Below are 13072 nucleotides of genomic sequence, written 5' to 3' on the forward strand. Positions count from 1 at the left end.
TATGTGGCTTCTATTTTTCCAGCTTTGGAGCGTCCAGAGGGAGCGTCCCAGCAGGACTGCGTTGCCATGGAGGACTTCCAGCAGCGCACTAATGCTGTTTCACTGGAGAAAGTCAAGGCCTACTACCGCAGGCTCAGGTACCTGTTTTACTCTTCACTACCGCTCTTCACTGGCTTTCCTGGCACTGAAGATGTGTTTCACCTCAAGGGGAGAGTTCACCCTTTGGTGTTGCATAACAAGCAGAAACTGCACTTTGTATATTACATATGTGAAAGTCAAGCTTTCAAGGTCAGAACTTAATCATGTATCCAGAGGAGTCCTTGAGCAGTTCCCACATGAACGAACAGGATTTAGCTACATATACAGCAAAATGACTGTGGTACTGTTTCTCAAGTAGTAACGTGTTGAACAATATAAATGTTAACTCTTGAAGTTTTAATGGTTTATGATTGAAGATGTGCTATATCTATTATATACCAGTGTTTTTACATCGTGTGTGGTCACTGATATGTGCACCCTAATTCCCAGAAAGTGATTCAACAATGCGGCATTAATAAATTATGAAATACTCAGTTTAGCAGTTACAAAATCTGTAGATACTAGATGAGTCAGCTCTCCAACGAAAGTGAGTCACAGGATGCAAATCAGTAATTTTTCCAACCCGATGAAGAGTTTAAAAAACTGAGAACGTAATCCTTCTCTCCTCACAGAGCTTTCTATTTGGAGAAGTCAAATCTCCCTACAGACTCCAACACCACAGCAATGAAGATAGACCAGGTAAATATATACTGTTTTTAACCTTGATGAGTTTATAGTAGTCTGTATGGTCTTTTCATATGTAGCATCTGTCTAGTTATTGTAACATAAGTCAATTTTTTATATATATATATTGTTGTGACTGAATATAAATGCAAGCACAGATACTGGGCCTTGAAGTTAGAGACCTTCAACCAAGCATTTCCAAAGTAAGATGAACTGGTGTGTCATTCCCTCCACCGGAAACTCCTCCATAGCTTGTCAAGACCCTCCCCGTTAACTCCAACTAACCCCAGCAATTATAGATGGTGTCTATTTGAACTTCTAGTGTCCCACACTGACTGTAGTTGAAATAGATTGCAGTAATTAAAACTGAATAGATCATAGTTTTAATATAGAAAGAGAAAGACTGCAGATTTAGACTTTCTTGTGTTGTATTTGATGGTTGTTTTCTCCCCATTTCTGTTCTCCATCTTACAAGTCAGTTACTCTACTAGTCCCATGTTTTAAAATATTTCACATGAATATAATTATATTATTTTGGAGTGTTCTGTTCACTTCAATACATTTTTTTGTCTTGGTAATGAGAGACTTTTTAATTTGCTTGGTTTGAAAGCGATTTAAAAAGTCAACAGTAGTCTAAGCGGCTTGTTAAGGTGACGTCTTTTGTGATGTGTTATTGAATCATCTTGTTAGCAGTGCATTTAACGGCTAACCTTCCCTGACCTTTACTTCCTCCCGCCTCCCCGTAGCTGCTGAGACCCCTCAACACGTTGGACGACCTTTGTCGGCTAATGCAGTCGTACATCAACATGCGCCCGAATGCCCAAGGCCACCAGTCAGGTGTCAGCGTGCTGTGTGTGTCCTCTGAGCTGTGTAACCGCCTGGGAGCCTGCCACATCACCATGTGTGGCACAGGGATGCAGAGGTCAGTGTGGCACCACACCACAGAATTATTATGCTGCTTTTGTTGTGTCACTGGACTGTCAGACTGCATAAAAATAACACAGTGCAGAGTCAATGACATGCCCCATTGGAACCTCACAAACTCATCCTAACCTCGCCATTCAAATTCATTTTACTTCATTTTTGGGTTTATTGCAGAGGAACACACACTATTAATCACTGGCCTTCATGTTCTTTGCAGATGTACTCTGACTGTGACACTGGAGCAGGCAATGATCCTAGCCAGGAACCATGGCCTCATACCGCGCTGCATCATGCAGACCATGGACATAATGCGTAAACAGGTAAACCTTTAAGAAGATCTCAGTCCTGTTAAAATCAAGACTATAAAATATGAGTCAACTATTTTATTATATAAAACAAGAAACACTTGGAGAGCACAATCCTTCGACAGGGCAGCGCACTCTCTGGGCACTATTTACTTTTAAGGAAACAGTGTTGCATTTTTTGTATCTTGTTTTTATTGTTCTCTTTATACTTTAAGAAGTTTGTTGGACAGTAGCGTGACAGGTGTTTGTTTGGATTACAAAAGCACAATGTAGGAGTACGTAAGGCATAATAGGTACTGATTTGTAAATATCTGGACATGAATAACCTGAGCTTCTTAGATAATATTTTACTACAGTATATTTTTAACCAACTAGGCAGCTAATTTTTTCTCTTGACAACACTTTCTCTAAAGATATAACATACTTTGGGGCCAACCTGAAAGAAAGGCAGAGTAGTGAAATGTAAAGGTGAGCTCAGAGGTCAAATGTGGCATGATATTTGGATGTCATACTTACAATGTGATGCTGAGAATCAAAGTTTGACCTTGTTTGAGCTTGAGGAAGAGGTCAGAGGTCCAAACTAACGTGATATTTGGAATCCCCATATACACTATATTGCCAAAAGTATTAACTCACCCATCCAAATCATTGAATTTGGGTGTTCCAATCGCTTCCATGGCCACAGGTGTATAAAATCATGCAGGTAGACATGCAGACTACTTCTACAAAAGTAGAGCTATGAAGTTGTAGGCCTTGTAACATCACAGAGCGGGGTCAGCGGATGCTGAGGAAAATATTGTGAACACGTCACCAACTTTCTGCAAATTTTCTGCAGACCTCCAAACTTTCAATTCAATTCAATTCAATTTTATTTATATAGCGCCAAATCACAACAAAAGTCGCCTCAAGACGCTTCATGTGGCCTTAAGATTAGCACAAGAATAGTGCATAGAGAGCTTCATGTTATGGGTTTCCATGGCCAAGCAGCTGCATCCAAGCCTTACATCACATAGCGTAATGCAAAGCATCAGATCCAGTCAGATCCATGTAAAGTACGCTGCTACTAGACTCTAGAGCAGTGGAGATGTGATGAATCACGCTTCTCTATCTGGCGATCTGATGGACAAGCCTAAGTTTGGCGGTTGCCAGGAGGATCGTACATGACTGCATTGTGCCAAGTGTAGTTTGGTGGAGGAGGGATAATGGTGTGAGGTTGTTTTTCAGGAGTTGGGCTAAGCGCCAGTTCCAGTTAGTTAGTTTAAGGTGAAAAAAGTTCTGACATGGTAACAAAAGACTGGCAAAGACATTTAATGCTAAAAAGCACAACTACAACAGCGTAACATAAACGAGTACAACTGAGTATCTAAGAAAAGCAGAGTGGTTGAGAATTAACGATAGGGAGAGGTTCTTTGCATCAATTTTGCTAAAGAGAACAGGGACCACTCAGCGGTGTTAGTGCACAAATGGCCTGCCGCCATGATGATAAGTGGACGTGTCATGTGTAAAGGCGCTATTAAAGCTGAAACAAACATGCACATCATAGAAAAATCTCTGCTGACATTCAGGCAAGGTCTTATATTGAACAACATTCTGCACACATTGCAGATGCATGGCACCGCATTAATTGCATTTACTGGCATTTAAAAATTCTTTTCAATATTTTTCCAGTGAAAGGAACTTTTAATGGTCATCAATCTAATTATACAAACAACCAAACAAGAAATATGTATAGATTATTTTGTTAGTTTGAAATGCAATCTTTTAGGACTTATTTAAATAGACAGCAAAGTTCAATTTAATTGAGTTGATGCGTGAACACACTGGATCAGAAATCCTATGTAGCTCCCTTTGCTGGACATTTAAGAGCATGTTGTAGTATATTATAGAACAGTAATGAGCAGTTCTAAACCCAACTTTTCATTATTTGTCAGCAATTAGCACTTCTGTTTTTCATATTTTACTGTTATTAATTTTTCATATTGCATTTCGTTTGTTTCTTTCCATGCCTCTGTCATAAAATACGAGCACACGGAGAGCTTTTTGTGTTTAATCTTTTAATGGCAGTCAAGCTGTCTGTTATGTTGAGCTTTTAGCTTATATATTTTCTCTCTTATAAGGGGGCAAGAGTTGAGCTGTCTGCTAAAAATCTCAAGGTAATGGACCAGATGCCTCCATCAGCTCCAAGGTACTGAATGAAACCATTTCTAGGCACCTTAAGCCATGCCTTTCAGATAATTGCACTGTTTATATGTAATCTGGGTGGATTCCCCTCATTTGAAGTTTTGCTTCTTTTTTTTTAAAACAGGCTCTTCAAGCTATGTTTGCCACCCTCAGATGGAGACCTCTAAGGATACTGTCACTTCAGCAAAGTCATCACAGAGAGGGTGAATGAGGAACTGATGATGACAGGAGCATAGAGACACTGGCAGTGGAAAACCTTTGCCTCTCCCCATTGCCCCGCTTACACAGGGATCATTCCGGCGTGGATACCACTAGAGTCTTCAGAGCACCTACAGTGAGACTGATGCAACCTGAGTCTCAGGACTAGTTATGTATTATTTTACTGGAGCTAACCATATAGAAGCATTATTCTGTTGGCTCTCTTTCCAAACCATGTCGACTTAACAACCGGTTCAAAATATTCACAACAATACGAAAAATGACGAGGCCCCATAAAGACAATGTCCACAGTGGTTATTCTCACAGTTGAGCTTGTATTATTAACTGGATTAACCAAACTACCTGTAGCTGACTGTCATCCTAAATGCAGACATTTCATTTTGCCTTGGACTGCAAAATCCAGAGAGTTGCGTGTTTCTCTGTTCAGGCTGGCGTTCCCCAGGGCTCAATGTGTGGACCCCGAGTGAAGTAGAATACTTGAATGCCCTGTAATTCATATAAGATGCAGAAAGTTAAAGATTAGACAGAGAAATGGAAGTAGGGATTGAGGGGCAGATGAAGATGGCATGGGGGTGGGGTGGGATTGCTGCATGTGGTTACTGTGCAATTACTGTAGGTTTAGTGTGAGTACTGTATTACTGCACTATATGAAGAATAGTTATTTATTGTGTCCAAGAAGGAGCGTTTTATCGCCTACTTATACTATATCGGGTATTAAAAGAATCTAAAAGCATTCCAGCCTACGTATTGAACAGTATTTAAAGGACCAATGGCATGCCGTCTTTTGGATGTAACTGCTCTGGTGTATTTCATTTTATTTATGTGTTACATTAATCTTCAGGGAGTGCAAGGGATGGATGTACTGAAGCTAGCTAATCAGAATCAGGACAAAGGAAGAAACTATACAAGGTTGTTTCTCAACAAGCAGCCAAGTTATCAGGATACTGTTAAATTATTAATATATTAATTCAAGTCTTCTAGTTGAAGGATAACCTTCACTTAACTAAGACACCTTTTGATTTTTTGTTTTTTTCAATTGGCTTTTATGTTGTCTCGAAACGATTGTGTTAACTTTAGGTATTAAAAGAAGCACAAAAATTGGTCCATTCAGTGTTAGAAAAAAAGTACTGTATGCAGTTTGCTGGTGATGTGAACAAAGGGACTGTTTGATGACTGAAAAAACCCAGTAACATTAGTTTACTGACCATTTTATTATTATTATTTTGTACATACAAGCTGTAGCAGTGTCAGAGGGAGGGGGAGTGAGGTCGTGTAAATTAAACTGGATGATATTTTATGGAAATAATATAGTATATAAAACCTTTTTGTATGTTTAACTGTGCATTTAAAGAGAACCTGATTCTCTTTTTTAACTGTAACCTCACTGACAACTTGTTTCTGACTGTTAAAAAAGGTTTGACATGGATTTCAAGGACCTCACTTGACATTACAGCAGGTCATGTGATCTTTTTATTTTTTTATTTGGTTCATGTTGGAATAGTCCCTACACATCCCTTGGCAGTAGCATTACCAACACAAATTGACATCCATCAGTTGGCATATAAAACCCATGGCTATTTGTATTGTTTTAGTTTTCTTTCTCAAACGTTGCTCTTAACCCGAGCACTGTAAATATGATAAAACTCCCAGTGCAGCGTTAGTTATCATAACCTGGTCTTAACTGTGCTACCGGTTCAAATTAGCTAATGATTGCAGCATATCGGTGTAGCAGGACATACATGTCACTGATTACACATGTACTTACATTATTCTAATGTTTCAAATTGTATATACTTTACCTGCAATTTTTTGTTGCTTGCAAATAACTGTAAAAAGGATTTTTGTTGTTGTTGTTGAAACTTTCTAAAAATTATCATTGTAAATGGAATCTTAACAAGCTAGTGAATAAAATGTTCTCAGTACGACAAACTTTTCAGCGCAGCAGTATTGTTGGCTGATCCAGTGGCGGCTGGGATGTCATTCGGGATATTTTATTTTCATTTTGATGTTTGTTTGTTTCTTTAACCCTTTCTTCTTTACAGTGGACCCTATGTATGTGCTCCGTGTAAGTTTGCATGAGTCAAAAAGATGATTACATCTTTATGCTTTCACACCATGACAGCAGGCTGTGACTAAGTAATACCATTGTGATGGTTTCTTTTTTCATCTTACTCATTCTCATATTTGTGCTTGATGTCATAGTGCATATAATCTGGTGTCATTTGAATTAAAACAAAAGATCCAGTAATCTGCTAATCATTTAACTCTTATAGTTAACTGAAAACAACAGCGACAAAATAAGAAATGCTTGAGCTGGAAAAAGTTCTGACATGGTAACAAAAGACTGGCAAGGCCGTTTAATGCTAAAAAGCACAACTACAACAGCCCAGTAACATAAACGAGTACAACTGAGTATCTCAGAAAAGCAGAGTGGTTGAGAATTAACTATAGGGAGAGGTTCTTTGCATCAATTCCGTTAAAGAGCACAGGGACCACTCAGCGGTGTTAGCGCACAGTTTGAAAGCCTGCAGGTCATAGAAAAAACTGATGACATTCAGGCAAGGTCTTATATTGAGCAACATTCTGCACACATTGCAGCTGCATGACACCGCATTAATTACATTTACTGACATTTAAAAATTGTTGTTTTCAATATTGTGCACCTTTTTAAATTGTATATAGGCTTTGCATTATTTTGAAACTGTTGCCGTTCTGCTACTCTCATCACTGTGTGCGCGTCATTCACTTTCAGGTGGATGCAAACTGGTCTATATTGTTTCACGCTGGAGTGTGCGCAAAGCAGGCTGGGATGCTCCATTTCTTTGTCTGCTGTCTTGGCTGTTGTTGATACCGTCTCAGGCTGCATGTGTATTCCTGTCGAGGGAACACAAACCTCGAGGCATAGCTTGACATAGTTGTCGGTGTCCATTATCCCGAGTGAAAAGGCTTCACGCATGAATATTACATGAGAGTGCATAATCCAGTTAAACCCTTTCCTGCAGTTCCTCCCGTGTTGGAGTTAAGTGGTGAAGATGGCAGGTTATCTTACGCCGGATTCTTAAAACTAACACGATTCTTTCGGACATATAGTAATGGACTTCCCCACCCTCCCAAGTTAGTTTAAACCCTAGGATTGTTTAAAGAGAGCACTGGAAGAAAGCTGGCGCTTGAACTTGGCCTTAATTCATTATTGTAATTCGATTAAGAGCATTTCTGGCAATAAGATGATTGAAGAACGCTTTTAAATCCCTGGTCACCAACGAAATAAATTTCGCATTTCGCTCCTTGCTGTGTGTCAGATGGCCGGAAGGGGCTAAGGTAAAAGCATACACGGTGCAGTCTCGCATGCTTATTGCAATTGGTTTTTCTAGAGGGACCGACATCAACTGCATTCACCACCAGCACACACCCCTCAGCACCGGTGATGCATCCCCGCGGCAAGGGCACTGACAACTCCTCCTCAGAGTCTCGACTTTAGAATGGTGCAGAAATCTCTCAACGGCGGGGTTTACCCAACTCAAGCCGGAGAGAAGAAGCACAAAGTCGGGTTTGTGGGTTTGGACCCGGGAGCTCCGGAATCCAGCAGGGATGGGGCACTGCTCATTGCGGGCTCGGAAAGCACCAAGCGGAGCAGCATCCTCTGCAGACCGAGGTCCAGCATCTCCGCAGGAAGACCCAGACCGTCGAAGAAAAACGCCAGCTATCGGAAACTACAGAATTTTCTCTACAATGCGCTGGAAAGACCGCGGGGATGGGCGTTCATCTACCACGCTTATGTGTAAGTGCAGTTTTGGGCTTCTGCCACAGTTGCCGTGCCTTGGATTAGGAAAGATGCTGTGGAGTTTTGCAGATCGGGTGTCTCGTTCTGCATTACTGATAATGATCGTGCGACGCAATAAAGGGTTAAATGCGGTCCTGCTGCCGAACTGCTAGAGCCTTAATCACACGACAGGAGTCACTTCACCTCCATAACTCCTTCTCCAACTCTTTATTGTTGGCTTTTGCAACTCATGCTTACGTCAGAGTGTCATTTTGGAAGACTTTAACATGTCCACGATGCTTGCAGTTAGTGTTTAACATGTGCCCACGTCCACAAACGGTTGGTCTTCATTGACTGGAGTTACCATACGTTGCGGCAGCTTTCAGCACCGTGCTCCGTGGACAGCTCCTAGTAGACGCTGCAGTCTGACTCCGCACAGTGATGTGGACTCTGCTAACACGCATGTGTGTGCGAGCGTTGAGGGAGAACTCAGACAGTCTGTTGAGTTCTTGCAGCTGGAACATGGTGCTTTGCTGTTGTTTCCCTTGTCTGTTAGGTTAAGTGAGGTTTGGGTCGAACATAAAGAGTTAATGTCAGACCCCCAGAGATGCCATCATCGATATGAGGCCTCACGATCTGTAATCTCTAGTGAGCATGAAATCACAAAGGATAACATGATTTTTTCATGCGGAAGTGGTGCTGCAGCAGTTTCTGTCTGCCAACCTGGAAGATGAAAGATTGAAAAAACAGTCAGAATCTATTCAGTAGACTCGCAGGATACCCAGTCTCTGATCTTACATTTCTCATTTATTCATCGCCTCCCTGCCTCATAATCGCATGAAGTCCATGTCGTGATGCAGACTTCCTGTTTAATACAGCAGACATTAGTCAAATGCTTTTCTGCGTGGACCCACTCCAGTGTGTTATGTATAACATACTAATGAGATGAAATGGTTACAGTATGTTCCCTTCACAAACACATTCTTCAAATGAAAAGGTGTGTCACCTGTGTTTGGAAGACCCCTCTTCCAGCTTCGTCTGACTCCTTCCAGTTCAGTGATGCTGCATGCTTAGTAGTTAGGAGATGAAGTAGCCACAGCATTGAGGAATTCACTGTGCACAGCATATCGAATCCCCAGACACAGCTGGATGCCCAGAAGTAAGGCTGTGCTCTAATGTGAAACCACACGCACTCACACAGAGCCCTCTGGGTACTTCTGAAATATTAACCGAATACTACAGCAGCCGAGTCTCCATTTGTTATGCCTTTTTTTTTAAAAGATGCTCTTCATTGCTGCTCTTAGGAAGCAGTGCGAGCTCTGTGGCTGAATCTAGTGCACGCAGACATGATGTGTTTTAGTAGCCAAGCTACGCCAGACAGCCTCGTTAGAAAAGGGTCAGTAAACATGTGTGTTGTCTAAAATCAGAATCCTCCAGAAAGTTGTAGAGTAGGACACGTGACCGCGATCAACAGACACAAATAAGCACCAGCCAAAGAAGCCACACAGAGTCACCACATGTCTGCCCTCTATTCCATTTGTCTGTTCTATGCATTATTCATAGTCATCACACTTCATTTAATCTCCCAGCTCTATCTTTCCACCTTGCTGATTTATAAAACAATCATGTGATGACAGTAAGCTCTTTCCACCGCCGGTTCGGTCTGTTCCTTATCCCTTCTGCAGTGGAAAATGCATTTGGCATGAAGTAACAGTTGCCTTGAATGAAGCAGTACTACAAGGTATGCTAGCAGCTTTCTTTCTTTTCGATGGGGTTTCTCTGGAAATGTTAGTCAGGTGTTGTGTTCAGTGGCCTCAGTTGTAATGCGCGTGAATAATCAATATGTGGAACATGAGTACTATATAGCCAGAATACTCTTGGGCTTGCTGCTTTAGGTCCTCTCTCTCTCTTTCTCGCTTTATGTTTCTGGCTGTCTGAGACCAAGGCCAGCCTTTCTCCATCACTTTTGGTCAAACATTAGATAAGGGAAAGAGACACAGTGATCTACAGTCATGGATCCCTGTGGGATTAAATCTCTGCTGTTGTACAAAATTCATCTTGTCTCAGTTCTTTCTTGGCACAAATTCTGCTACAAAAGGTGTTTTCGTTAGGCTTAATGCTATTGAGACAGTAACGTAAAGCCAGTTCTCTGCAGCCTGTAACAATTTCCACAAAGCCAAGGCATATTCCCAATCAGATGCAGTGCTGAGCTTTCTGTTATCTTCAGCCATTTGGCTTCTGCAGGAGCCTGATTATAGTGTGTCCTCTTGCAGATAGAACCAGCTGTGTGAGATACTTGAATACCCTCTGCAGCTATAAGATGACTAAATGTCTCAGTTGTGCACCAGAGTAGAATGTGACAAAAAAAAAAGACTACAAAAACTGACTGAATAAAGGCAACAAAATGACTAAAAGACAATCAGTACAAAAAACAAAAAAATAATTCTGTTTTGGTTATTGTGAGAGACAACCTAAGGACACGGCGTGGTATTCCATTATTTTGCTGATCTGGCAATAAGGCAAGGACAGCAGTAGACAGATGCTGGCTGCCAGGCTGCTGAGATGTGATTGAGTGGTCTCTTTTAACAGATGTGGGGTCTGTGATAAAGTAAAAGACCGAGTCCTAGTTGGTTTGAGTGTGCCCTATATACTATTCTAAACAACACTTAAAATACAGGCTTACTCAATTAAACACATTTAGAAGATTTTTCAGTGCAGCCTCACTTGATCATGACTGCTTTGCAAGGGTGCAGGTTTTTTATTGGAAAGCGATGGCAAATATTGTTGGTATATCCACACATGCAGGTTAAATGATCTTAGATGTAACTGGGACTCCCAAAAGCTCTCAGTCCTGGTGCTACTGGATCTAAGCGCAGCCTTTGATACAGTAGACCACGCTATTCTTTTAAACAGACTGAAACACACGGTGGGCCTTTCTGGTGCTGTACACAACTGGTTCACTTCCTATCTCTCAGACAGAACTTTTATGGTGAGTATGGATACATGCTCCTCTAAGATCCATAAAATGACTTGTGGTGTGCCTCAAGGGTCAGTTTTAGGCCCTGTACTTTTTAATTTGTGTATGCTCCCTCTTGGCGGTGTCATCAGGAGGCGTGGAGTGAACTTCCACAGTTACGCTGATGACACTCAGCTGTATATCTCCGTGTCTCCTGATGACACCAGACCAATGGATGCTCTTTTTAACTGTATTCTAGATATAAGATCCTGGATGGCAGAGAACTCGGTCCTGAGGCTCAGAGAGAGAAACTCTTGTCTAAATTAGAGGCATTTTCACTATGCCCTTCACTACAAGTGAAAAAACTGGGTGTTATTTTTGACTCTGAGCTTGGTTTTATCCCACATATTAAACATGTAACCAAAATTGGATTTTATCATCTAAAAAATATAGCCAGAGTCCGCCCTATTCTCTCTCGGGCCAACACGGAGATGGTGATGCATGCTTTCATTACCAGTCGCATTAATTACTGTAATGCCCTGCTCTCTGGTCTCCCCAAAAATAATATTTCACCTTTACAACTTTTACAAAACTCTGCAGCTTGTGTGCTGATGAAGACCAGAGGGCGGGCCCACATTACACCGGTTTTAGAATCGCTGCATTGGCTCCCCGTGTGTTTCAGGATCGATTTTAAAGTTCTTTTATTGGTTTTTAAATGTCTTAATGGTCTTGGGCCTTCTTATCTCTCACATTTGGTTTCACCATATGAACCCTCGCGGACCCTGAGGTCCTCTGGTACTGGCCTATTGATTGTCCCTAAAGTCAGGACACATACTCACGGAGAGGCAGCTTTTCAGTGGTATGGTCCTCATCTGTGGAACAGCCTGCCGGAGGAGCTCAGGGCCGCAGAGAACGTACATGTTTTTAAGAACAGGCTCAAGACCCACCTTTTTAATTTAGCTTTCACCTAACGTTTATTTATTTTATGCTTATTTATTCTATCCTGTTATTCTCCATCCATTCGCGTCCGCTTATCCTTTTCAGGGTCGCGGGGGGCGCTGGAGCCTATCCCAGCTGTCATAGGGCGAGAGGCGGGGTACACCCTGGACAGGTCGCCAGTCTGTCGCAGGGCCAACACACAGAGACGGACAACTATTTGCACTCACATTCACTTGCACATTCACACCTATGGGCAATTTGGATTAACCAATTAACCTATCCCCACTAAGTGCATGTCTTTGGACAGTGGGAGGAAGCCGGAGTACCCGGAGAGAACCCACTGTATATAATAACCCCCTGTTATTCTATTTATATTATTAATTTAGGTTTTACCTAATATTTATTGATTTTATTCTTATTCATTTTTTTATCTTCTTACTCTATTTACATTTATACTGTATCCCATTCTTATTTATTTTATCTTTTTATCCTGTATATATCCTTGTTGGGTCATATCTCCAGTGTTTCCTCGGAGGGGGCTCTCTGCACCGGGGCTGTGATCGACCGTGGCTGCTGGGGCTCTGTGGGTCTTCTCAGCCTGGCTGGGGGGCTTCTTTGCCTCCCTCCTGCTGTGTGCCCAGCCTGGAGGCTGCGGTCTGTGACCGGCTTTCTTTAAAAAACGTTACTGAAAAAACGTTAGTGTGTCCTCCAGTTTAAAAGGAGGCAGAACATCTTGTTTGTTATCAGCATGCAAAAGCTGTCATCTGTGTTGAACAGAGCTGTAGACTTGCACTGATGGCCCTGTTTGGACAGCAGCATTTAGGTAAGAATTTCCATTTCCCATAAAATCTGTTGCTTATTTAAGCAAGACAATGATAACCTATATTCTTTGCCCATTATCACTGGAGGCAGCCTTTCTTCCCCAACCAGGGGAGAGCATTCCACCATTTTCTCACAGGGAACCACATCCTCAGACTTCCTCAGCCTGGCCCATTCACAAAAGGTTTACAGGTTGTTGCAAAAAGA

General features: G+C 41.6%; 2 protein-coding genes across 15 annotated transcripts in view; both read left to right on the plus strand.

The window, feature by feature from the left end:
* Positions 1-6316, plus strand: part of prex1 (phosphatidylinositol-3,4,5-trisphosphate-dependent Rac exchange factor 1) — a 77443-nt gene extending 71127 nt beyond the window's left edge. The window contains exons 35-41 of one of the 3 annotated variants that reach the window (XM_026153163.1): positions 23-137; positions 711-777; positions 921-965; positions 1509-1684; positions 1904-2006; positions 4109-4176; positions 4297-6316. In XM_026153163.1, coding sequence (XP_026008948.1) covers positions 23-137; positions 711-777; positions 921-965; positions 1509-1684; positions 1904-2006; positions 4109-4176; positions 4297-4339 — 617 coding nt within the window. In that variant the 3' untranslated portion in view covers positions 4340-6316. Of the gene's footprint in view, positions 1-22; positions 138-710; positions 778-915; positions 966-1508; positions 1685-1903; positions 2007-4108; positions 4177-4296 lie in introns of those variants that run through there. The other 2 variants (XM_026153164.1, XM_026153165.1) reach the window with 2 other exon arrangements.
* Positions 6317-6437: 121 nt separating this feature from the next.
* The window catches only part of kcnq2a (potassium voltage-gated channel, KQT-like subfamily, member 2a), a 43136-nt gene continuing 36501 nt past the window's right edge, over positions 6438-13072 (plus strand). For all 12 annotated transcript variants that reach the window (XR_003270755.1, XM_026153182.1, XM_026153183.1 and 9 more), the window contains exon 1: positions 6438-8169. Coding sequence is in view for 11 of the 12 variants with exons in the window: in XM_026153182.1 (XP_026008967.1) it covers positions 7871-8169 (299 nt within the window). In the remaining variant the exon portion in view is untranslated. The remainder of the gene's footprint in view (positions 8170-13072) is intronic.

This window comes from Astatotilapia calliptera, chromosome 20 (assembly GCF_900246225.1).
Source record: "Astatotilapia calliptera chromosome 20, fAstCal1.2, whole genome shotgun sequence".
Classification (NCBI taxonomy): Eukaryota; Metazoa; Chordata; class Actinopteri; order Cichliformes; family Cichlidae; genus Astatotilapia; species Astatotilapia calliptera.